The sequence below is a fragment of the Bubalus kerabau genome, chromosome 2 (assembly GCF_029407905.1).
Source record: "Bubalus kerabau isolate K-KA32 ecotype Philippines breed swamp buffalo chromosome 2, PCC_UOA_SB_1v2, whole genome shotgun sequence".
Classification (NCBI taxonomy): Eukaryota; Metazoa; Chordata; class Mammalia; order Artiodactyla; family Bovidae; genus Bubalus; species Bubalus kerabau.
This window is the reverse complement of record NC_073625.1, coordinates 3178369-3205736: the sequence shown is the minus strand read 5'-3', so window position 1 is coordinate 3205736 and position 27368 is coordinate 3178369. Positions and strand designations below refer to the sequence as shown.

The following is a 27368-nucleotide window of genomic DNA, read 5'->3' as shown; positions in this document are numbered from 1 at the left end:
CGCCTGCAGGGAGGAAGGGAGCGGACCATGAGGATTTCTGGGCGGACAAAGCAGGCGGAAGGAAGGGCAAATGTCACCGCTCCATGGAAGGAGACCGCTTGGAGTCTCTGAGTCAAGACAGACAGCTGGTGACTTCAGTAAGATTCTGGAAGGCTCGGTGTGCTTTTACTTGGTGAGGTGAGAATCACGGGAAGGTTTTAGGCGAAGAATGGACATCTTCTGACTTTCATTATAAAAGGACCACGTGGTACCCGGGCAGGCACCGCAGGAAGGGTAGGGCCGGACCAGGGAGATCAGACGGGAGCCTCCCCAGCAATCCAGGCAGGGGAGCAGCTGGTGGCGGCCACGGCTGGAGGACCACTGGAAAGTGTGTTCCTAGACGGGAGGAGTCTGGGTTTCTTTTGAGTGTTTATTTTGAGCCGGTGAGACTGGATCTGGCTAGGCTGTGTGAGAGAGTCAAGGAGGACCGCAAGCTTTTTTGCTTTAGCAACTAGAAAAGTCAGTTTCCATTCATTGAGGGGAGGGCCCTGGGGACCAGGCCGGGCAGGAGTGGGCAGGGCGTTTAATGCTGGGCTTGCCGCGGGAGCTGACTGTTGGGCACTCAACCACACGTGCCAGACAGGCAGTGCAGCCCGGGCGCAAGCTCCTGACCCATGCCTGGGCTTTACACGAACCTAGGAACTCAGTCAAAAACAGGTGCACTCAAAATCCTCCGAATGAACACAGGTGAGAAGAGAAATCACAAATTTTGTGATTTAAAAGTGGAAATTTAAAAGTCAGTAAACTGAATAATAAAAATAGGATGTACCAAAGCATGCAGGATATAGAAAAGACCATGCTTACTGGGGAGATAGTCTTAAATATATATTGGTATGTTGCTGAAAATAGCTTAAAAAACACCCATGGCTGATTCATGTCAATGTATGGCAAAAACCACCATAATATTGTAAAGTAATTAGTCTCCAATTAAAAAAAAATCAATAATCTATCCATTTTAAGAACTTAGGAAAAGACACAAATTAAATCCTTTCAAAAAGTAAAAGGAAAAAGATCATGAAAATGAAAGTAGAGAGCGCAGACGAACGAAATAAAACATAAACATATAAAAGGAGAAACGAACAACTGTGCTTCTCCTGAAAGGTCTAATAGAATCCCCAGTAATGCTGATCAAAAGACAAAGAGGGAAAAGAGCAGTTCTAATGTCGGAAAGTTTAAAAGGGGAAAAAGGTCTACACATTTAAAAAATAAGATGGTATTATGATCTTCATGCCAAGCACTTGAAAACATAAATAAGAGGACACATTTCTTTTAAAAAAACAAGATTTAGAGAAACGAAATGAAGCAGACAGTCTATTAGTGCCCCGGCAGGGGGAGCAGCGACTAGGCGTGGCTAGTGGGGGGCTTCCAACTTGCTGGTGGTGGTCAATTTCTTGATTGGGGTTATAGTTACACAAATGCTTTTCTTTGTGAATATTTATCAGTTTCCACACCTATAATTTGTGCTGTTTGTGTATGTATATTGTATAGAATTAAACATTTCTCTAAAAATTATGTAAAAACAAAACAAAACAAACAAGCACTTGCACGGCACTTTAAGGCAACTGGGTGTTCTCTCTCTGAGACCACAGAGAGCGGGCAGGAGCGGAGAGAGAGGGCAGGGGCGGAGAGAGCGAGCAGGGGCGGCTTCACACCGTGAACCACGGCATCCTCTGAAGGTGCCGGGAGACGCTTGTCAGCTTTCTTCTTTGAGCACAGCAGCAATAACAATGAAAACAAGAGATAATGATACCCGGGTTAGAATAGAACTATGGGGAACTTTAGTTACAGAGCGCTTGCTGGCTTTCAGATGCTGGGTATCGCTGCTTCCTGGGTAACCAGTTAGCTACGTTATTCATCATTAGCCTTGACTTACAATTTAAGGTTGAAATATTAATATGATGAGGATAATAAAATGAAAATGTTGAAACTCTGATGGACCTAAATTATCTATTTCATTGTATGAAAGCAAGGAATACCTTTCCTATTAGCTGAGAAAAGTCAGCAAACCATAGTTGATTTTATAAAACCAAAATCAAACCATAAAACAGACAAGAGACTCTGAAATGATCTCTAAGTTAAGATTTATTTAAAAATGTATTTGATGCAATTTGTAATGGAAGAACAAACTATATTTAAAAGTTTTTAGATACTATTAGTATTCTAGAGTTTTTTTCTCACACAGACAACGTATGCCTGTAGTTTTTCTGTTTATTCTTTTAAACATGCTAGGTACAAATTTTATCATTCCGTTCTGGAAAATACCCACCGACAGATACTGTGCTGCCCTTCCCAAGAGAACAGTGCTTTCCAGTAAGAGACAAGAGCATCAGCCAGTGCATCTCCCTGGGCGACAGGTGGCCCGAGACACCCTGATGAAGGAACAGCGGGCGTGTCCGTGCCTCCTGTCGGCCCACTCTTAGGTCTGTATGGAAGGCCCACTTATTTTTTCAAAGGTCCACAGAGAGACAGAAAAAGCCAAATTATGAATAGGCTATGTCTGTGTTTCTACCATAAAACACAGACCTGAGCTGTTAACGCGAGTGAGGCTCCTCACCCTTAGGCTGTGTGTGGCCGGCGTCTCTAGGGCAGGAGCCGCCAGACACAGTGTGCTGCGATCTTTCCAAAGGCTTTTCAGCAAAAAAGAATGATGCACGCATACAATATATTCTGTTATTTCTCTTCTGAAATTTTCAAGTACACATTAAAATACTTACACATTAGACTATTCAAAAAGTGCTGGATTTCAGCAGAGTAAAATTATCTATGACATGAATATTAAAAATGTAATCTCCAATAAGATATAAAACAGTTCCTACTTTACAAATAAGTAGATATCTGAATTATAACATTAAAATGTATGTCTACACTGAAGGAGAAATACAGTATTAAAAGACTGAGACATACTTGAGATTTATTATGCTTTTCTTTTTGGCTATATATACACACTATTCCTGGATATAGTTTCACTAAGCAGATATTTTTTTAAGAGAAATAATCCTATCATTGGTGGTGAAGTATTCAGCTAAAGACTTGGCATTAGATACGGCTACTAGGGTCATGCAAACAGACGCTGCAGATTTAGGAAGCGAGGCATGAACATACTGATTAAAGAAAATCAATGTACTAAGAACTGTACTGAGATACAGCATTTGAAAGTACAACCAGTACTTGGCTGATTTAAAACTGGTCATGTTTGCTGTTTAGTTGCGAGGTCGTGTCTGACTCTTTTGCAACCCCATGGACTGTCTGAAGCCCACCAGGCTCCTCTGTCAATGGGATTTCCCAGGCAAGAATACTGCAGTGGGTTGCCATTTCCTTCTCCAAGTAAAACTAGAATATGAAGTGTAATAACATTACATACTTCATTAAACATTTGTTTTGCTTGCCTTATTAGAATTTTGGGGAATTCTGGAAGAAATGATTGGAATGACTCATCTGAAATCGTGAAAAATTAGGTACTAGAATGTGGGATGTTCAAACTGATGAAGCTCTACTCCCCAAAAGTTCCCACAGCAAGAAGGTACATCCACGTCACCCCAAGTGACCTTTAAGTGATAAAGTTGAGCACTGAAGTATTTAAAAGTTCTCAGTAACGATTCCCAGTCTGAGAGTTTGGGAAAAGGGATCTCAGGGATTCTGTCATGCTACAGGCATAAAGGTTCATTTTATGGTAGATACCTGATAACAAATAGATAGCCAATCAACCCACTCCAGTATTCTTGCCTGGGGAATCCCCTGGACAGAGGAGCCTGGGGGGATACAGTCCATAGGGCCATGGGGTCGACCACGACTCAAGTGACTTGGCATGCACGCAGATGGGCAGTCAGATTTACTTGTGAGCCTCTGCTCTCTCTCACCATTTTCTCTGACAAGTACAGCTACCCTGGTTCACTCTTGAGGGTATCAGAAAATATTACATAAATCCAAGTGTGTGCCTAAGGTTGTTGGAAAAAGAGCAAAGGATGAAGGCAACAGAGAGATAAAAGCCAGTGCATGCGTGCATGCTAAGTCACCTCAGTCCTGTCCGGCTTTCTGCAATCCAATGGACTAGAGCCTGCCAGGCTCCCCTGTCCGTGGGATTCTCCAGGCAAGAAGACTGGAGTGGGCGGCCAAGCCCTCCTCCAGGGGATCTTCCCGACCCAGGTATCGAACCCTCGTCTCTTATGTCTCCTGCATTGGCAGGCGGGTTCTTTACCACTAGTGCCACCTAAAGCAAGACTTAACCCCAGACACGGACTGTTGAGAGCAACAGGAGACTTGAAAGGCCAGGCATGGCACTTCCGAATTATTAGTGAGTGAGTCTGTCTTAGTGAAAAGCTTTTAAGACATGTGCCAACTTTCCCCCTTCAAGTCATACTTCTGTCCACAAAATCTGACTTCTAAAACTGACAAATCAGCTGGTGACAATTTCTTTCAAAACTTCCTACAGGTTTCTAGGACCTGTGCACTTAAATGATGATCCAATACCCAAAGTTTGATTTTCCTTTGTCCTCATGGATTGTCTAAGCAGATTTATCCACTGGAGGGATTTAATTTTTTTCTGGCAATCTTCTTGACAGGTTCCAGTTCAGCTGTTTGCTTTGAACACTCCCAGGAAAGGGAAGCCCTTTCTCAGAGGTAGAGCTATTTAGAAGCAGGCTGTCCCACAATGGGTCAGGTCTTCCCCACAGGGAATCGAAATCTGCTTCCCTGTGACTGACACTGGCCCCTTCTATTTTTGTCCCATCCAGTCACCCAGAAGCCAGTCTAACCCAACCCACACCATGGACATCAAAGGACAGCTATCACATTCCTGCCAGGACCTATTTTTCCTAGTAAACATCTCCAGGGTAACTATGTATAATTCAGTGGAAAGTACATGGTCCCCAGAGGCCAAGTTCAGTAGATTCCTGGTTGCTTATTATTAGAAAACCTCTCTAAGCCTCATGTAAGTTCTCTCCTCTGTGAAAGGGAGTATCCCAGTCCTACTAGGGTGTTTGGAGGAGGGACGGCTTGGCCCGTGGCTGCCCACTGCAGAGCTTGAGCCGGTGGAGAAACTGCAGAATGCTAACTCTTCCCCCTCGCCAGCTTACCCCTGTGCGCCCCCCTGAAAACGAAGAGCTCGGAAGTGAATGAGGCGTTGCAGACACTGCACGACGGGCTCAGAGTTCCAGAGACTGTGCTCCTAAGAGTATCTGCTTAAGGTCTCAGGACCCTGCAGTTCCCACAGAACTGTACTCAGTCAGAAGCCCACACATTATTATTTATATGGAAACAGAGCAAGTCTCCATTTCCTGTCCCATATCAGGACCTCGCTCTCAATGACATGCTCCCCACTGAGCTGTTTCCGTTCCATCCTGTTGGTTTTGGCCCTTCCTCTGAGCCCGTCAGAGACACCTTTTCAGAAATGGGACTGTTGGACCTACCTGCTTTCCCTCCTTGCTTTGTTTAATTGACACACTTCTGTCCTGCAGAAGCTGGAAACGCCCACGTTTTTTCTGAGATGTATGTTTCATAAAACAGACTGTATCGGGCTCCCGAGCAGCACAACTGCCTCATCCGAGCCCCCGGCTCCCCTGCCCGTCGGCATCTCTGTTACTGAAGGGACTGCCGGGAAAGGCCCGCATGTCCCCGGCAGAGCGACAGGTATGCAGACGACTCGGGGGCTGGTGCAAAGAAGAGAAGGCCGCGCGGTCCCCACCCATTCAAAGGAGGAAATAAAGGTCAGCAGTACTGTGGCTTCACCACTGAAACGGAACAAACGCAGCCCTGGGGGGCCCGGGGTCGCCGGCTGTGGCATCCTCGGAGGGATGTCCTGTGTGCCGTCCTGGCTTCAGTCCTGACAGTGTTAGGATATGCGGGGCAAGTTACCTAGTTTCTCTGCCTGGCTCTCCTATTTGGTAAAATGACAGTCATTACTTCTTGCATTGATACCAAAATAACAGCCAAGTCTCAGTGGAGAGGAAAGAAGAGAAGAAAAATAGAAGAGGGCATGGGAGGCAGGGAGGGGACCCTGGGACGTCACGGGGAAGGTCAAGGCGGAGCCTTGCTTTTTAAAGTGTTCACTCGAACCCACAACGTTCAGAAGTGAAGCCGGGTCAAATGAGAATTCCGTCTTGGTAGCCAACAGAGAGAGTCAGCGTTCTCTGGGTCTTTCCATTTCCAACGTGGAGAATGACTGCTATGCTTAGACAAGATAACCAGCAAGGACCTCCTGTGGAGCACAGGGAGCTCTGCTCAACATTATGGAGCAAGAACTTGCAAACGAGTAGACACGAGTATGTGGATACCTGAATCGCCTCGCTGCACACCTGAAACCAACACAATGTTGCCGACCAGCTGTGTGCCAGTCTAAGACAAAACATCTTCAGAATGGGGATGGATCTGAAGGCATCGCACGTCTGACTTACACGCAGCAGAAAGTAATGTGAAGACGCTTAAAGGAAATAATCGCATCCTAAGTGAATTCCATCACCCACGTCCTGACAACGCTGGGCCCTCAGACTTTCTTTAGTCATTTATGTACGACTTTTCATCAGCCCGTCATTTTTATTAATGGACAAATACACATTCTCCCTTACTGAATTTTCCTGACATGACTGTTCAGTCTCTTCATCTAACGTGTGTGCACACACCTTCATCTGACGCGTGTGCACTTCCTGTGGGTAGCTGAGCTGCGGCAGCCCCAGGGCTCGGGGCTCCCAGCTGGCGCCCAGGCCGGCTCCTGGAGGGGCTCCCTCAGCCCAGGCCATGCCTGGATCTCCAGGCCCCGGAGCTGGCACCAGCCCATCCTGTCTCCTACTTCCACCCATTAACAGGCTGTCTGATGTTACCTTAAAACATACACCACAAAAAAAAAGGCAATACGAGAAAGGATGAGAAGGAACAATGAGGTGTGCGTCAAAGGTTGGGGTTAGGGAAGACACAATCATTTTTCCATTTACATACAATCAGTCCTGGGAAGTTGTCTATGCTAACAGAACAGACATGCATCCCTAGATGTGCATCCTGAAGAATATGTATATATATATATATATATATAAATAAGCGATAATACATACAGCTAAAAATGGATGAATACATCATACTGACCTTGGGGGGTTTAAACGGATAGTCAGGTGAAAAGGTTATGTCAAGAAAGAACACCCCTCCTTCATAGACAGATCCTGGGGGTCCCAATATAGTTGACCTCCATTCATAAATGTTGTCTCCTTTGGGTCCAGCACTGAAATAAGACATACAAATGAAATGTGCTTAGAGATGATATAAAGCTTGGAATTTTAAAAATATCTATTTATGATAACAATAAATTGAGCCATTCCATAGAAAACACACCAAAGTTAATAGGTTAATTCCAAATGAGGATTCACTTGTCAATATCATCAGTATTCTATAAATGAAATATGTTGGTATTACCAAATAATACAGAACCAAGAAGTTCCGTTTTGCCATTCATAACCTTAAACCTATGAAACAAAAGATTCCAAGGACCAGAGACCAGAAGCAAAATTTTTAAATTAATTTTTACTGGAGCAAAATGTTTAATAAAGCATAAAATTATTTCTGAGACCCTGAAAGGGTGGTATAAGGTCAAAGAGACAAATTTTCAAAGCTAGAAGGAACGCTAAAGAAAAAAAATAGTCTAATGCTTTTGTTAACGAAAAGCACCAATGAGGGTGATGGAGATCAGGAAATGGTCATCATTCATAAGACTCAGCTCAAGCATCACATCTGAATCTTCTTTTCTCACTCCACCCGAAGACTCCCTGCTAATGTACCTGCTAATGTACCAGGCGTCCAGCTAGGGTGGTCTGTGGAAGACAGGATGCATCATTTTGTTTTATACCTGTGCTTTGAAACTGTTTGCTTTTCCGCCCCTCTCTGGAAGTCCTCCAAGAACAGGTTCTGCCTTGTCCTTGGTTCGTAAATAAGAGTTTGTCAGATGCTGCTGCTGGAATAGCAGCCAAGCGAGGGAAGCCAGGTGGCTACTAGCGGCAAACCTTGCTCCCCGGCTGCAGAGAGACTCCAGACGAGAAGAAGACCCACACGAGCCAAATGAACTGTCCCCATTCTTCCCGAGTAACAGAAGGCAAAGCGAGATTATAATTAAGCCCTCCAGTGTTCTTCCTGTCACACCGACCTCACAGTACATCAGCCAGAAATCCCCTCACACCCTTCAGCAAAGTGGGCAACCCTGTTAAAGGTGCTTGAGAAGATTTTATTGCCAACAAAGATATGTCTTCTTTCATATTGTGAAATTAGTTCGTATCTACAACAATTTCATTGTTGAGCAGGAGACCAAAAAAGCATGAATCATTATCTATGACAATGGAGGAAGAATACATCAATACACTAGGGAAAAGACAGCCCCTTTAATAAATGGTGTTGGAAAAACTGGACACCGACATGCAAGAATCAGACCGGACTTTCTCACACCACATATATCATTAAACTCACAATGGATTAAAGACTTAAATGTAAGCCCCAAACCCATAAAACTCCGAGAAGAAAACAAATGCAGTACACTCTTTGACATCTGTCTTAGCAACAATTTTGGGGATGTGTCTCTCAGGCTAGGGGAACAAAAGCAAAAAATGAACAAATAGGATTGTTGCTGCTGCTCTGCTGCTAAGTCGCTTCAGTCGTGTCCGACTCTGTGCAATTCCACAGATGGCAGCCCACCAGGCTCCCCCGTCCCTGGGATTCTCCAGGCAAGAACACTGGAGTGGGTTGCCACTTCCTTCTCCAATGCATGAAGGTGAAAAGTGAAAGTGAAGTCGCTCTACATCAAACTAAACAAAAGCTACATCAAACTAGCTTTTGCAAGTGAAGGAAACTATCTTTGAAATGAAACGGCAGCCTATTGAATGGGAGAAGGTATTTGCAAACGACAAATTCCTTAAGGGGATAATATCCAGAGAACATGAAGAACTCATACATCTCAACATAAAAAAACATACAACCTATTAAGAGGTGGGCAGGGGACCCAAACAGACATTTCTCCAAAGAAGACATCCCAAGGCCAACAAGCTCAGGCAAAGCCGCTCAACATCACTAATCACAAAATGCAAATCAAAACCACAATGGGTATCGTCTCATACCCGTCAGAGCGGCAGTCATCAGAAAGACGGCAACTAACAGGTGTTGACAAGGATGTGAAGAGAGAAAGGGAACCTTCTGCACTCCTGGTGGGAATGTGAACTGGTGCCGCCGCTGTGGAAAACTGTGAGACTCCTCAGAAAACTGAAAGTAGAGCTACCGCGCAATCCGACAATTTCATTTCTGGGTATGTATCCAAAGACATGGAGACAGTGATGTGAAAAGAATATGCATCCCAGCGTTCACTGCAGTGTTGCTTACAATGGCCAAGACACAAAAGCGACCTAAGTGCCCGTCAGTGGACGAATGGATGAAGAACATGTGGCGTCGTATTTTTTATATATATATATATATATATATGCATTACATCTATGACATATATATGCATTACATCTATGACATATATATATATGCATTATATCTATGACATATATATATGCATTGCATTGTATCTATGACATGGGTTTCCCTGGCAGCTCAGGCTGTAAAGAATCTGCCTGCAATGCGGGAGACCCAGGTTTGGTCCCTGGGTTGGGAAAATCCCCTGGAGAAAGGAATGGCTCTCCACTCCAGTACTCCTGCCTGGAGAATTCCATGGACAGAGAAGCCTGGTGGGCTACAGTCCATGGGGTCACAGAGAGTCGGATACGACTGAGCAACTAGCATTTCACTTCACTTCATCTATGGCATATATATATATACATATGTTGGCTATTCTAAGCAATGTTGCAGTGAACACTGGGATGCATATTCTTTTAAAATTACAGTTTTCATTTCTTTGGATACGTACCCAGAAGATGTACATATATATAAATAATAATATAGGGGCTTTCCAGGTGGCGCTAGTGCTAAAGAATCTGCCTGCAATGCATGAGACCTAAGAGACATGGGTTGGATCCCTAGGTCAGGAAGATCTCCTGGAAGAGGGCATGGTAACCCACTCCAGTATTCTTGCCTGGAGAATTCCATGGACAGAGGAGCCTGGCAGGGTATATAGTCCATGGGGTCACAAAGAGTTGGACATGACTGAAACGACTTAGTACACAGCACATATATAATACTATTACATATCATATAAAAATAAATGTATGTATTAAATATAGAAGAAGATGTGGAATGTGTGTGTTTATATATGTGTGTGTGTGTGTGTGTGTATAATATTACTGAGCCATACAGACGGCAATCTCGCCGTTCGGGACAGCACAGATGACCTTGAGGGCACGACACTGAATGAAACAGGTCAGACGCAGAAAGACAAATGCCACAGGATCTCGCCGACATGCAGCATCTCAAAAACAAAACCAAAGAACACGTGTACGGAAACAGAACAGACTCACAGATACAGAGAGCAGACAGGTGGTTGCCAAACGGGAGGAAGGGTAGAGAGAGGGGCGGGTGGTTAAGCAGGACAAACCTGCAGTGACAAGATAAATGAGTCACAGGTACGAGGCGCACAGAGTGGGAAATACAGCCAGTAATCGCAGGATAGTTTCGTATGGTGACAGATGGAATGACGCCAAAAAGGCATGCACCTTAACCAATTTGGGATTATTCTGGGAATGCAAGGATAGTTTAATAATAGCAGATTATTAATGTAATATACTTAACAACACATTAAAGTAGAAAAAAATGACAATCACAATAGGTGAAGAAAAAAGCACTCAATAAATTTTAATGATAGCTATTCATGAAAAAACTCCTAGCAAATTCAGAATAGTAAGAAACTTCTTTAACTTGATAAAAAGCATATACCAGAAACCTCATAGCAACTGAATATTCAATGGTAAAATATTAAAAGCACATGCTTTAAAAATTGAGGCTCAAGACAAAGATGCCCACTAAGTCCATTTCCAATCATGACTGTACTTGAGCTCATATCCATCAAGGCATGAAAGACATATGTTGAAAAACAAAGTATTTATGGACTGGGATGGAAGAAATAAAATGGTTGGCATTTATGGTATTTATGTACACAGGAGAAAGTTACCCAAATCTATGCACAATTTACTAAATTTAATAAAAGTTTAACATAGTAGCAGGATATAAGATAAACAGACAAAAATCAACTGCATTTCAACACACCAACAAAATTAGAAAATGCATTTAAAAATACTTTTTACAATAGTATTAAAAATACAAGGAACCTATGAATAAAGTTCAGGAAAAATATATAAGATTTTTATGGAGAAAGCTATAAAACATATTGAAATACACTCAAGAAAATTAAATAAATGAAGACACCAAGTTTATAGGTAGGAAGACCCAGGACCCTGGGGATGTCAATTTTTCCTTGATTCAATGTAATTCTCATCAAAAGTCCAACAGATTTTTAAAAAACCAAACTTGACACATTGATTCTAGGATGCTTTTGGGACCTCAAGGAAGCTCTTCAAACTTTTCTACGCAGAATGAAAATCTGACAGATGTTGGAACTGATGGAGCTGAGAAAACAGTTTTGTCTTTGGACAACAGAGAAACTGGATTTTTACCTCACCCAGGTGGCACTAGTGGTAAAGAACCTGCCTGCGAATGTGGGAGGCTTAAAGAGACGTGGGTTTGATCACCAGGTCGGGAAGACTCCCTGGAGAAGGGCAAGGCCACCCACTCCAGTATTCCTGCCTGGAGAATCCTATGCACAGAGGAGCCTGGCGGGCTGCAGTCCACGGGGGTTGCTTTGAGTCGGACATGACTGAAGTGACTTGGCACGCAAACGTATAAACCTCTGTTGTAGATGGATTAAGCACTTAAATGCAAAAGTCAAAAGCTTTACAGTTTGACTAAAGAGAGCAACAAGGCAAGCCATAAACTGGGATCATATAAAATGGGTGAAATTCTCATGTCCAGAATATACTTGCCTAAGTAAGTTATGAAACAGCAAAATCGTGCAGTGACACAAGTGTCCACTGATAGAAAAAGGTGTAAATTCACCCAAAGGAACACTACACAGCAGTGAAAACATATAAACCAGCATTGAGAAATCTTAAGAATATTCTGCTGCTGCTAAGTCACTTCAGTCGTGTCCGACTCTGTGCGACCCCATAGATGGCCCTAATGAATACGAAAAGCAAGTATAAAAGGAATATGCACCAAACAACACTATTTCTACAAAGTATAAAAACAAACAAGAAAGGAAACTGGGGAGGGACAGACACTAAATGTTTCAAAGAGGCGTCTCCTGGGGAGAACTGGAGGGTGGAGAGCAGAGCTCGGGAGGAGCTTCAGGGGTTCTGGGGGTGCTCTCCTTCTCAGGACGAGTGATCGATTTGGGAGCTATCTGTTTACTATGAGGTTTCATAACTTCCTTAGGTATTAGACATTAATATATTCTTAGATCTGTATCAATCTTTCATATTAAGTATGCAGAAAAAGCCGACCAAGCTGCCACGTGAGAACAGGAAGTTGCACGTACTGTGTGGTCCTACTCTAGGAACTAGAGACATAAAACAATACTTTGTATCATTTATGGATACATATCTGTGTCAGTGCCTTCCAAGAAATGAACTGGAAAAACATACCTAAATTCAACACGGCAGCTGTTCAAGGAATGTGGGAGAGTTGGACCAGGTGATGGGAGGAAACAGATCTGAAGGAGGGTTTAATTTTATTTCGAGGATTTGATTTCTCTTATTTAAATACAAAAAATAAAATCACAGTTAGCCGGGTTCATCGCCAAGTACTGAAATAAAATTCAAAGGACTGGGGCCCAGCCTTCCCGTGCCATCTGACCACTGGCCTCCTCTCCTGAAGGAGGCAGTGAGGTGCAGACAGAACACTCAGGTCAGAGGACAGTGAGGCTGTGCCAACACAGCATCTTGCTGCCAGGCAAGCTCACTCATTCAGATAAATAATGCACACAGTTATGTCCCCAGCTATAATTAGACCCAAAGCGAACAGGTAAGTTTATTAGTAGGAAGGGCTTAAAAGTAAATTATAGGTTTGTAGTTACAACATTACTTCAAGGGAGACGAAGAAATTTAATTTAAAAAATATGGGCTTCCCAGGTGGCTCAGACTATAAGAATCTGTCTGCAATGCAAGAGACGAGGGTTCGATCCCTGGGTTGGGAGGATCCCCTGGAGAAGGGAATGGCAACCCACTCCAGTGTTCTGGCCTGGAGAATTCTATGGACAGAGGGGCCTGGCGGGCTACAGTCCATGGGGTTGCAAAGAGTCAAACACAACTAAGCGACTCACACTTTCTTAGACGCAACACAAACAGATAAGTTTATTAGAAGGAAGGACTTAAAAGTCGAGTAAATTATAGGTTTGTATTTACAACATTACTTCAAGGTAAGTGAGGAAATTTAATTTAAAAAAAAATGCAAAGAGGAGAGCACACAGCTAGGAAACAAGAAGCAGACACGCAGTTCCCAAATCCGAAGATGTAATTTAAGAGTCCCTTTGAGACATTTAAAGATAATTTTCCAAGAATGGCCATCACAGTTAGTTATATACTGTAAGTAATTAAGGAGTCACCAAATTGTGCCTCCAAAGAAGGAACTCGAAAGCAGACGGCAGGAGGCACTCCAGAAAGTGGGCAGTGTCTGCAGATAACGCATATTCCAGTTATGCCTGATGCAAGTTTCATCTGGCTCTCAGTCAGAACTCCAAATTTTACTGCTTCTTCGAAGTCATTAACAGTGGATTAAACAACTCCATTAACAATACCACTCTGAGTTGGTTCGTGCTGCCAGAATGTGCCTTTTTGAGAAAATACTAGCAGTGACAAACTATCTGAAAACAGGTTGGTGCTTTGTTTCTAGTTTTTAAAGGTTTCATTGCAGCATAGCTGACGTACAGTGCTGTGCCGGTTTCAGGTGGACAGCAACGTGATTCAGTTATACATATGCACACGCTCATTCTTTCCCAGATTCTTGCCCATATAGGTCATCACAGAAGACTGAATAGCGTTCACTGTGCTACACCATAGGTTTCTGTTGATTATCTATCTCGTGTAGTGTGTGTGTGTAAACCCCAAGAAGAAATGTTGGGGAGGAAAAGGATGAATCAAGAGCTTGACACTGGTGTTTGAAAATGCATTTAACACTAATATTATTTCCTTAATTCACAGATTGAGCCTTGGCAATCTGGCCACCTCCATCATCTTAGAAATCGTCTATCTGTACCACGTATAATCCCAAAGCTTATAGCAGAGGTCCATGAACTACACAGCCCTCTGTCACACAATCATTTTAATACATCCCAGTTGAGAAACCTTAGCTTGAGTGTCTACAATGGTGTTAGACAATATGGTGGCCATGCAGCCATGGAGGACTTGAACTGTAGCTGGTTCAAGGTAAGACATACTGTCATGAGAAGACGCTCAAGACCCCTAACCAGGAAATGCAAGTGAAAGCCGTAATGAGATAGCATCTCACAGCTGTCAGGATGGCCATCATCAGAGGGAACACAGACAGCAAATGCAGGTGACGAAGCAGAGCAAAGGGGATATCTGCACACTGCTGAGCGCAGCCACTGTGGAAAAACAGCACGTGCAGATTTCTCAAAAACTAGAACTACCCTTCCAGCCAGCAATCCTACTCCTGGGTATATAGCTGAAAAAACACAAAAACATTAGTTCAAAAAGATACATGCACCCCAGTATTCATAGTGTCATTATTTACAACTGCCAAGATAACAGGAGCAACCTAACTGTCCATCAACAGATGAATGGATAAAGACGACGTCGTACACAATGGAATATTCCTCAGCCATAAAAGCGAGTGAAGTGTTGCCATTTGCAGCTACACGGAAGGACTTAGAGGGCATTATACTAAGTGAATTAAGTCAGAGAGAGAGATGCTGTAGATCTCACATATACGTGGAATCTAAAAAATGCTACAAAATGGCTAATATTACAAAACGGAAGCAGACTCACAGACATAGAGAACAAACTAGTTATACCAGTGGTCAGGGTGCACACAGGGGTGGGGGAGTGGGAGGCACAAACTCTTTGGTGTAAGACAGGCTCAAGGGTTATAGTACAACATGGGGAACACAAGCCAATGCCTTGTAAAACTGTAATAACTGTGAATGGAAAGTAACCTTTAAAAATTGAATTTAAAATGAAAATAACTTAAAAAGAATATATTGTACAGCACAGGAAATATAGCCGGTATTTTATAAATTGTGAATCACTATGTTGTACATCTGAAATTTATAAAATATTATAAATCAGCTATACCTCAATAAAAATAAAGGAAAAAAGAATTCACAGTGCAAAAAAAAAAAAGATTTTATAATACCAGTAAAAAATAAGATGTGTTGTGAAAATAAAATAAATACCAAACTTTGATGACAATGCAAAAGAAAGTGAACCACATCATTACTTACTATTCATTACACGCTGAAATAATATTTGGAGTATACTGGGCCAAGATATGTTAAAATTAATTTCACCTACCTCTTTTTACTTTTTTAAGTGTGGCTACTAGAAAATTTTAAATTACACACATGCTTCGTATTATATTTCTGTTCAACAGAACGGCCTTGAATCTACCTCCTGTGATGGTGGGAACGCTCACGTTTTCATCCTGAGCCGGGGTTGTAACCATCAGCTACACGTGGCCATTTGGCACCTGAAATGAGGCCAGTGAGGATGAGGAAGTGGATCTGAAACCTCGCTTAGTTTCAGTGAATTTAAATCCAAATAGGTGCACGTGGCTCGTGGTCACACACACGCACAGCGCAGACCCACAGTGACTGGGGTGCGTTTAGTATGTCAGGACCTATACGACGTGGAAGAACGGGCTTTTATACACTTTGGCTGGATCAGAAAGATGAGCATCAGACGTTGCAGTATTTCATGCTTTTAACGATCCCTTCTTCCGTAAACTGGTCAGACAGAGGCTGGTGGCAGGAGACGGCTGTAGCACGGAGCGGCGCTGATGCTGGGGGGCAGGCTCCAAGCCAGACGGCCTGTCTGCACCTCAGCCCTGCCCCTGCATGAGCACCTGTGTGAGCGCACTCACGGCCGACTCTGTGCGACCCACGGACTGCAGCCCGCCAGGCTCCTCTGTCCATGGGATTCTCCAGACAGGAATACTGGAGTGGGTTGCCATTTCCTTCTCCAGGGGATCTTCCCAACCCAGGGATGCAACCCACGTCTCCCATGTCTTATGCATTACGGGTGGGTTCTTTACTTGCTGAGCCGTTGGGGAAGCTCGGACGTCTACTTGACCCTGGGAAAATATGTCATCTCTCTATGCCTTAGTTTTCTCATCTGTAAAATGGGGCCATCACAGCACCAACCTGAAATGTAAAATTTCAGTAGAACTGCACTCACAGAGCTTGGGAAATGGGCTGAGAAGGGCCCAAATAGTAAGTCTCCAAATGTGGGCTTCTGCTGAGGTTGCAGTTCCGCCTGTGGCCACCCACAGAAGCGCACCAGCTCACTCGAAAGGCTACCTGCCTGGTGGTTTCCTAACAAAGGTTTCAAGACCCTAGGACTAGAAAACAGGCTACTGAGACCATGTACAAATGATGGGCATCCTCCTCCTCCTCCTCAGTCTGCCTCCTTCGGGGCCCTACCCTCCACTGCCTTGTTTGCTCACCTCCCACATGGTGGTCTCGTCGATCACCTTTGATAATTGACCTGCTAGACACTGATGGAATCTTTAACCTGATCAGAAACCTGAGAGTCAACCTGGCCAAGCTTTGTGTAGTTGATTTACAATGTATTAATTTTTGCTATCTTGAGAGTCCCTTGGACAGCAAGGAGATCCAACCAGTCCATCCTAAAAGAAATCAGTCCTGAATATTCATTGCAAGGACTGATGCTGAAGCTGAAACTCCAACACTTTGGCCACCTGATGCGAAGAGCGGACTCACTGGAAAAGACCCTGGTGCTGGGAAAGACTGAAGGTGGGAGGAGCAGGGGACGACAGAGGATGAGATGGTTGGATGGCATCACCGACCCAGCGGACATGAGTTTGAGTGAGGTCTGGGAGCTGGTGATGCACAGGGAGGCCTGCTCCTTCCTTCGCCTCTAAGTTCCACAGAGCCTGTCGAGTCCTACTTCCTAGTATCTTTCTGACCTGTCTCTGGGCTGTGTCCTCTGTCACTTTCACGGCGGCAGCAGCATCTTCTGTGATTTCCCTGCCTCCAGTCTTGCTTTCCTCCCATCCTTCCACTAAAGGGAAGAACGGACAATCTCCAGAAAACCTTGTAAATGGGACCGTGTTTCCCTGTTTCTCTGGCTTCTCAATTTCTCAGGCACACGTGAAGTCTTCCATAAACATCTGGCTCTAGCTGACTTCTCTGACCTCTTTCTTTGAACTTGCCCTCCTCCAACTCCGTCCTCCAATGATACTGGAACCACCTGCAGAAACTCCATGGGGTCTGGGCTCTTTTGGGAACTTTTGGAGAAGATGCTCTGCAGGTCTGACCATCCTATTTGTCCTTTAGGTCTTAACTGCCTTCTCCTCCAGGGCATCTTCTACCCCTAAAGGCAGGAGTAATGTCCTATGCAAACATGGCATTATAAAAAGTTGTTTATGGGGCCTTTAATACGGAGCAAAGAAGAGTTAAGAGACAACGTTATCTGGATCAGAGGAAAGAAGAACTTGCCCTGATGGTGAAGGGGCATCCCTGATCGCGGAGAGGGTGCTGAGAGAATAAGCCAGGATGGCAGCTCTTGAGAGGCCCAACAGAGAAGGTCTCTCACAGACTCCCGAGGGTCCCGTGTTTGTTCAGTAATTTTTCCTGCAAGACCGGTATCATCAACACCACTGTAACATCTCAGGAACTCAGAATGTCGCAGTACTGAATATATATAACGAGATCACTCTGCTGTACACCCAAACCTAACGCAACACTGTGAATCTGCTACACTCATACATAAAACAAGAAATTTTTAAAAAAAGAAAAGGGGAATCAGGCAAAAGGGTGAAATCCTAAAAGGAAAGACAATGAAAACAGGAAAGAAAAGATCCACTGTGTATTCTAAACTCCAAGCAGAGCTGGACAGTTTCCTCCCGTTACTATTTCACAGTTTCTTTCCAGCTCATAAGAGTCTGGGGCTTATTCTCAAGGTATCCCTAGAAAATGAATTGTTACTTTTTGTGAATGAGTGCTTTACAAAATGGGAAGGATCTTTATCCTCAATCCGACTTTTCAGATTGGGGTGCGAACACGGGGAAACATTCATTTCACTGCGGCTGCTGTAGTTTAGTCGGCGACCCCAGGGACTGGGAACCCGCCAGCCTCCTCTGCCAATGGGACTTCCCAGGCAAGAACACTGGAGCGGGCTGCCGTTTCTTCCCCAGGGGATCTTCCTGGCCCAGCGATGAAACCATGTATCCTGCATTGATGCTTTCAAACTGTGGTGTTGCAGAAGACTCTTGAGAGTCCCTTTGCGGCAAGGAGATCAAACCAGTCAATTCTAAAGGAAATCAACCCTGAACATTAATTGAAGGACTGATGCTGAAGATGAAACTTGAACACTTGACCATGTGATGCTAAGAGCCAACTCATGAGAAAAGACCCTGATGCTGGGAAAGATTGAAGGCAGGAGGAGAAGGCGGCAACAGAGGATGAGATGGTTGTATGGCATCACTGATTCAATGGACATGAGTTTGAGCAAGCTCCGGGGGATGGTGACGGACAGGGAAGCCTGGAGTGCTGAAGTCCATGGGGTTGCAGAGTCAGACACGACTAAGCAACAAAACACTCCCTGCGTTGGCAGGCAGATTCTTTACCACGGAGCCACCAGGGCAGCACCTCTAACTTATCTTTTTACCACATCTTAGACGTCACTACTCTTCTACCTTGGATCTTTTGTTAACTGTGCAAAATAATTACTGCTTAAGAATCACAGCATTTCCCAGGGCATGCAGGAGCTAGCCAGATAGTATGCTAAGTCAAAAACTAACCTCCTAGAAGTTACCAAAGAAGGCACACTTTCAGGAGTGTGTGTGTGCGTTTATTTCTCCTAATATGTGATATATTAGACTGAGTGCACAACTTTGTAACAGACGTAATTTTAAGAGACATAACTATGAAACAGCAGGTAAAAGCAGAGAAACTGGGAAGCAGGAAGGAAGAGCTCAGAGAAAAAACTGTGTATCCTCCCTATATTCTTACTTTCCTTTCTAAGCTAATTTCCTTAAGACGCACTCACTTGTAAGCAGAAAGATACATTACAGGGTCAAAAAAAACCTCATCTTATTTTACATATCTGCGTTGTTAGAAATAAGGTTAGAATTATAAAGACTTTGGAAACCATCTATCAATAGTTCAACTTCTTCATCACACAGAATCGAACACTAGAATGGGACTGGAATCCACCAACTGAGACAATTAGGCATAAAATCAATCAGCAATACTTAAAATACTGAATTATAGAATTTTTAATCCTACATGAGCTGAGAGGACTCTAGCAATAGGGTGATGGAGTCAGTCTCAATCTTTCTGAGTCTTTTTTGATGTACTCTTATCTCCTTGCAGAAGAAATGACCCATTGCAGCAGCAATTCTTAGCATTGCTAAGGGGGTGGGTGGGGGTACGAAATAATTTGAAAAACGGAAAAGCTCTTCTTCCACTGGGGACCACTTCAGATTCAAAGCCTTCATTTGAGAGGTGATAAAATGAAGGGTCAGCAGAGTGGAGTGCTTCACCCCAGCCCACACCTAGAGAAGAACAGTGAGCGTCTGACCCCAGCGAGAGCTCTTCCCACCTCACCACTGCGGCCCGCCAGACAGCAGACTCGACCGGAAAAGCCACGTGGCCACTGCCCATGAACTGCTCTGCTCGACACAGCAGACCAGAGGGCAAGCCTGACATCTGGATTTTCCTTCTTTAAAAGGTGGATTTCTGTCTGTATTTCCTGGCTGTGGTGGGCCGTTCTCCCGCTGTGCTGTGCAGGCTTCTCACCATGGTGGCCTCTCCTGCTGCGGAGCACGGGCTCTGGACGCTCCAGCATCAGGAGCCGCAGCCCGTGGGCTCAGTGTTGTGGTGCGCACGCTCAGCTGCCCCACAGCTTGTGGGATCTTCCTGGACCAGGGATGGAACCGCTGTCCCCTGCACTGTGAGGTGGATTCCTAACCACTAGACCACCAGGCAAGGCCTGGACTTTCTTGTACTTCATACCCTGGGCAGGTTTCAGGGCAGATCCAGGTCTGGTAAACAGCCATTTTTATTTCAGCTACCACATTCTCTCTCTTTAAATTTTTTAAAGGAGAAATAGTGATCCTTGAGGACTCTCTTCATTTCTTTAGGGAAACTACCTTTTCTTGCCAACCTGCTTTTGTCCCCCCTCCAATTCCTGTGCATTTTCTCTCATCTGTGTGAGAACTGAGAGCTCTGAAGGTCCCCAGGCCTCCAGAATTAGCCTGTCTTATCTGCACTGTGAGAACAATTTAGGAGCTAGCCCAGGAGGCACAAACTGCGTCTTTATTAGGTAAGATCTCCAGCCCACCCCAAGAGTCAGACTGGAGGCTGGAGAGCTCTAATGTGCCTCCTGATCTTATCTGCAGGTTAAACAAGCCTGTGACAAGCAGACAAGCCACTGCTGCCCGGGTGCAGTTTACAGGGAGCCAAATCCTTCTCAAAACACTGCAATTCTCCAAAACGTTACCACTGAAGGCGACAGAATGCAATATTCCCTGGTATCGTCTCAAAGGCAGCTTTATGACTTTCTGACATTTAAATGATACCAAAGTAAAAATTCTATTTGAACCTTAAGAAGGGGCAGAACTTGAGGACAGCTAATGATTCTTAGGGGAGCTAAGATTTATGTGTTTATTTGTATACAGAGTTACCATCAAGGCAGTTTTGTTTCTCAAGTAGGTTAGATACCTCCTATATACTGGACACATTTTCACTGGCTGAGACCGTCTTTGTTTCTTCCACAGGAAAATGGTGAGCAACAGCTCCTTCATGGAGCTGCCTAATTTACTCCAAAAAAGTAAACTGGCTGATTCAGTGTATCCTGCAACCTGCGCTTTTCTTTGCGTCCCCGACGCTGCCATGTGCCCTAAGACCCACCGTCACCGCTTTCTTTCACCCGCTGCCTGGAGGCCAAGGTTAGCCCAGAGGAGAGGAAACAAATCAACCCAAATGCTAATGGCAGGCTTCCTTGGTGGCTCAGTGGCAAAGAGGCTGCCTGCCGATGCAGGAGACATGGGTTTGATCCCTGGGCTGGGAAGACCCCCCATGCTGTGGAGCAACTAAGCCCGTGTGCCCCAACTACTGACTCTGTGACCTACAGCCAGGGAGTCGCAACTACTGAAGCCTGCACACGCTAGGGCCTGTGCTCCGCAACGAGCGAAACCACCGTAGGAGAGGCTCACAACGCGGAACTTAACCAGCGCAACTAGAGCGGATCCCCCACCCGCTGCAACTGGAGAAACCCTGTGTGCAGCAGCGAAGGCCCGGCACAGCCAAAAATAAATTAAAAATTAAAAAAAAGACTCATGGCAAAAGTAAACTGCACACACAGAGACTTAAGAAGTGTTTGCTGAAAAGTAATACACACCTGGATAGAACACTAGGCCATTAAGACAGCACAGCGGTACAGCAGACGGCTTCAGAGGGACAGAGCCAGGTCTGAGTTCCGCCTCTGCCACGTACTGTGTGAAAGATAAAGTCCATTTCCACAGGCACGGACCTGACAAGTGAGGGGGCGGGAGGGGTAAAAAGCAGGGAGGGGGAAGCGGGCTCCCTGTCGGGAGCACAGCAAACACGCCGGCCCGAGCCGAGGCAGGGCAGGGCCTTAAGGCCTGCGACAGCACCTGGGGTCAGGGGTTTTCTAACGTGACGCTCCCGGGAGCTGCAGGCTTGCATCACTAATCTCTCTGCCCCTTCCGGAGATTCAACCAAGAAACTCAACACACAGGCTTCCCAGGTGGTGAAGTGGTGAAGAGTCTGCCTGCCAAGGCAGGAGGTGCAAGAGATGTGGGTTCGACCCCTGGATGGGGAAGATCCCAAAGAATCCCATGGTCAGAGGAGCCTGGGGGCTGCAGTCCATGGGGTCACAGAGAGTCAGACACGACAGCAACTGAACGCACACACATTCAGTGAACAAAGAGGGAATGAGGATAAGGCGAGCCTAGTGCTTTAAAAACAAGTTTGACCTGTTTCTGGAACTTAACAAAAAAAGCCTGGGTCCCACCCAAGACCAACTCAGTCAGAACTGACGAGCACGTGGGGCTAGAGTCGCCGTCACAGGTTACGGAGCCACCGAGGGTCTCAAAGTGTGGTCCAGAGAGCAGCTTCCCTGGCGGCTCAGCTGGTAAGGAATCCGCCTGCAATGCGAGAGAGCTGGGTTCGATCCCTGGGTTGGGAAGATTCCCTGGAGGAGGGAAAGGCTGCCCATTGCAGTGTTCTGGCCTGGAGAATCCCGTGGAGTGTACAGCCCATGGGGTCACAGAGAGTCGGACACGACTGAGCGACCTTCACTTCATGTCACCCCAGAGAGCAGCGACAACACACAGGTCCACCGGACAGAACCTACATTAGGAAGAGCTGTGGGTGGGTGGTACGGACACCGGAGGCTGACATCGACGAAGTGTCTGAGTGGGGATCACGCAGCGAAACCCTGGACAGAGTACGATCTCCGTACCCCAGACGCCGTGCAGGCCTGTTCCACGCCGCTCTACAGAAGGGAACGCCATTTACCTGTGGGGCTGTCCTGAGGCTTGAATACGCGTAAGTGTCAAGTACAGCTCCTGGTAGAGCGGGTGGTAACTATTACCCTTAACATAAATTCCTTCAAATTACGGCCACTCTGTGAACTTACTCTTAACTGAAACTCAGGCTCAGAGGAGATCAGGGGCTCGTCCAAGGTTACACAGTAAATGCTGGAACTGAGTCTCACACCCTGGCTGAAAGAAGGTGAAGTCGCTCAGTCGTGTCCAACTCTGTGCGACCCCAGAGACAGCAGCCCACCAGGCTCCCCCGTCCCTGGGATTCTCCAGGCAAGAACACTGGAGAGGGTTGCCATTTCCTTCTCCAATGCGTGAAAGTGAAAAGTGAAAGTGAAGTCGCTCAGTCGTGTCTGACTCTTTGTAACCCCATGGACTGTAGCCCACCAGGCTCCTCCATCCATGGGATTCTCCAGGCAAGGCTACTGGCGTGGGGTACCATTTCCTTCTCCAGGGGATCTTTCCGACCCAGGGATCAAACCCAGGTCTCCTGCGTTGCAGGCAGACGCTTTAACCTCTGAGCCACCAGGAACGTCCACACCCTGGATGGCCTGATTCAAAAGCTCGTCTCCTTCCCACCCAGCGCTCTGACAGCCGGGCTCAGCGCAGACTGAACGCAGGATGGCGGCCCTGGTGATGAACTGAAAGGCACAGCAGAGCCCCGCACACTCGTGCGGTAGAGATGGGAACCGGCTACACGGACAGACAGGGACCAGTGAAAGCAGAAGAGCCATTACCTCACAGGAAACAAAATCCAACCTCCACACACACTTAGCAACTTAGTTAACAATCTTCCGATAGCAACATTTAGTTACGATTTAACACTCTTTCCCTCTGGAGGGCTTTAGGGAGTTCACAAAGCCTTTCAGAAGCATCATCTTCTTTTAACCTTCACCACAGCTTGGTGCGATGGGATGATGAGCCTCAACTGAGATGCTTCCACCTACTTCTTTCCTCCTTAAACCCCTATTAAATCTCATAAACCTGGATTTCTGACTACACTACATCGGCTTTCATGAAAGAAAGCTTGTGCTTTAAAAAAAATTCAGATTTTCAGTGACCTGCACAGATTTCATCATCTGTCCTTCTTTCTTTTCATCCCATCAGTAGCAATGAGAAGATAGAGGAGACTGTGGCCCCAGGAGTGAAGACAGGGAAGTGGCATGAGCCCACCCATTGCACCCGCACCGTGAGAGGAGACGGGGGCCTGACCAGGCCCTGGGGGCTCCTGGCACCTGTCACACCCGCACTGTGAGAGGAGACGGGTGCCTGACTGGGCCCTGGCGGCTCCTGGCACAGGTGCATCCCAGCTGGACATGAAGGTCTTTTATACTTTTATCTGCATAGAGTTGATTTACAATGGTGTGCTGGTTTCAGGCATATGGCAAAGTGGTTCAGCTAAACATATATCAGTACCTATCTTTTTCAGAATGTTAGGCAGAGTTCCCTCTGCCACACAGTAGGTGCCCTCTGGTTATCTATTCTATATGTATGTGTAAATTCCAGCCCCGTTTACCACTTCCCTCAGCTCCCCGCTTTGGTGACCACACAGTCGCTCTAAGTGTGTGTGAGTCTGTTTCTGTTTTGTAAAAAACGTTCATTTGTATCATTAAAAAAAAGTTAGATTTCACGTATGAGTGATAACACATGGTATTTGTCTTCTCTGATTTACTTTACTTAGTCTGGTCACCTCCAGTGAATTTAAGAGGTCAGCCCACACGCAACAGCCTGGTGGAGGAGGGAGCATGGAGCAGTAACAGAAGACTCAGAAGCTCCTCTTCGATGGCCAGCATGCTCACGAAACCTCACCCCTACATCATCTGAGCCCTTATGGCGATCAGGCATCCTTAGGAGTCTATACAATTCTGATTCCGTAGCTGAAAAGAACACACATTCTTCAAAGGGAAGCAAATGAGAAGCTCTGGAAACACTTTGCTCCCTGCTTGGCTCCTGGGGTCAGGTTATGACATGTCCACACTGCTCAGCTGTCTAAGGTCAGTCCAGAATGCCCTCATTTTCATGGGAGACTCTGCCGTCAGCCCTTGTAAAACATTTACACAAGTGACTTCCAACACTCAGCTTGCTGATTTACTCTTTTTTTAAAGTGAATTCTTATTGGAGTGTAGTTGCTTTACAATGTTGGGTTAGTTTCTGCTGTACAGCAAGGTGAATCAGCTATGAAGTGAAGTGAAGTGAAGTCGCTCAATTGTGTCTGACTCTTTGTGACCCCACGGACTGTAGCCTACCAGGCTCCTCTGTCCATGGGATTTTCCAGGCAAGAACACTCGAGTGGGGTGCCACTGCCTTCTCCAGGGGATCTCCCCGACCCAGGGATAGAACCTGGGTCTCCCGCATTGTAGGCAGACTCTTTACCATCTGAGCCACCAGAGAAGCCCTATATTTCCCTCTTTTTATGGATTTCCTTCCCATTTCGGTGATCACGGAGCAGAGTAGAGCTCTTGTGCTGCACAGGAGGTTCTCATTAGGTACCTGTTTCATACACACGATCAATGGTGTAGAGATGTCAATCCCAACCTCCCAATTCATCCCGCCCTCCTTCCCCGCTTGGTGTCCATATGTTGGTTCTCTACCCCGTGTCTCTATTTCCGTCTTGCAGATAAGATCATCTAAACCATCTTTCCCAACTTGCTGATTTACTCTTATACAAAGTCCATTCGTCATGGCATCTACATCCATTCTGATTTCGGCCACTGCCTTCTCTCTTTGTAAGCAAAACACAGATTTTATTGAAGATGTGTACTTAAGAACCAGCAATCCGCAGGGCCCCCGAATAGCCCCTGTCGCTGTGGGCTGCCTTTGAGGGGTTTCGGGCAGTGCTGCAGTGGGAGAAGTAACTTTCACTGCCCAGCTCCATCTTCCAGGGGCTGCCGCCTCTGAGGGCCGCCGAGCGGATTTAATTTACCCACTTCTTGGTTTGCATTAACCTTTGAATAATAAAGCACAGCTGAGGCGGCTGTAAGAAACAAACTGAGGAATGAATAATTAAAAACACCTTCTCAGCCCTGGAAAAACCAATCCCTAACCATTAGGGGAGCTTTAATTGTGACTGAACTAAACATTAAAAAGGCTAATTGTATTCTTTATAAATGGAAACAAACGCTAAGGACAGTGTGCCACCAATATATGTAGCATATAAAAGCAAAGCTCTGAAAGTACCAGTAATTAATTCCCATGGAAAAAAAGAGGAGTCTGAGTCTAGAGAAAAAACACTGCTCCTAAACATGGGCCGCTCCTCTTATCTACGTGCAGAAAAAAAAACTGCTACTACTTATGAAAAGCTATTATTCGTTTGATGCAGGTGGACTGGCTGGAATAGCATTTAAAGAAATAGAAATGTTAAAGCTAAAACAAAGGTTCAGAACAGAATATATTACAGGAAAACCCTGTCTTATTTGAATCTGTCAAGTGCTGCTTCTGCCAGCTGGGATTCTTCGTTGCTTTTGATGGATTTAATTTCCCTTTGGGAACCCAAGTCCAAATCTACTGTCATATTTATATGTTAGGACCACATTTTATAGACTTACTAAAATGTTGTTAGTATCTAATATCATATTCAAACCAAAGAGTACCCTATTTACCTGAACAGCTGGAAACAGTGATCTGTTTCTAGACTTCCAACAAAGGGCAGGACATCTGCCTAAATTAAAGAGGGCAGCTTCCTCCTATTACTGACTTTAAAGTCACTGTTTAATTGTTTTAACTAGAAAGTTTGCTCTTGAGCTTAATTTTGCTAAATTTAAGGCTTTTTCCTCTGCTTCTGTTTATAAGACCATATTGGACCTCCCTGGTGGTGCAGTGGATAAGAATCTGCCTGCCAATGCAGGGGACACAGGTTTGATCCTTGGGCTGGGAAGATCCCACAGGCCTCAGAGCAACTGAGCCCATCCGCCACAACTACGGAGCCTGCGCTACAGCTACTGAAGCCTATGTGCCCAGGGCCTGTGCTCGGAACAAGAGAAGCCAGCACGACAAGAGACCGCGCCCTGCAGGGAAGGGCAGCCCTCACCACCGCAACCTGAGAAAGCCGTGCACAGCAGCGAAGACCCAGCACAGCCGAAAATAACACAGCAAAAACAAAAATTATTAAAAAATGAAGTACACAGAAGAAAAGAAATAAAAATTGGAGCAGAAATCATAAAGTAAACAAAAATAAGACTGTATCACTGCCCTTCTGACAATACCCTTTCCCATTACTGGAAGGTTAGGAAGATGTGATCTTTTCTTTGGTACTAAGCAATTTCATGGCTTTTACAATGGCATTTAGTTCCCATGTTTATGCCTCTTTTGGTTCTTTGAATCTTCTCTAATTTTCTGTACCTCTAACTTAAAGACGATTCCCTGCATGTAGTAGGTAAAAAGATGATGAAGTGAGAGAGGACCTGGATTTGCGGTTTTAGTCCAGATCAGCTTCTCGTCCAGGAGAACAGAAGACCTCCGTTTGCTCTTGCAGCTTATATTTTCCCCTTGTTTTTAATTCTCTGTACAGTTTTAAAGGCTATAGTCCACTTAGTTATTATAAAATACCGGCTGTGTTCCCCGCGTTGTAGGATATGTCTTAGCCTGTCTTACATCCCCGCTCCCCCACCCCA

General features: G+C 45.2%; 1 protein-coding gene and 1 long non-coding RNA gene across 5 annotated transcripts in view; one reads left to right on the top strand and one right to left on the bottom strand.

Moving 5' to 3' along the window:
- UBE2E2 (ubiquitin conjugating enzyme E2 E2) overlaps nt 1–27368 on the bottom strand; it is a 382154-nt gene that overhangs the window by 77627 nt on the left and 277159 nt on the right. For all 3 annotated transcript variants that reach the window (XM_055566883.1, XM_055566882.1, XM_055566884.1), the window contains one exon: nt 7111–7243. In XM_055566883.1, the coding sequence (XP_055422858.1) occupies nt 7111–7243 (133 nt within the window). The remainder of the gene's footprint in view (nt 1–7110; nt 7244–27368) is intronic.
- On the top strand, nt 22642–24575 carry LOC129642926 (uncharacterized). Of its 2 annotated transcripts, none has more exons than XR_008709934.1 (3): nt 22642–22762; nt 23866–24080; nt 24440–24575. It is a non-coding gene; the product is annotated as an uncharacterized LOC129642926 (long non-coding RNA). The 2 variants fall into 2 exon arrangements; XR_008709933.1 differs by having other exon boundaries at nt 22648–22762; nt 23869–24080.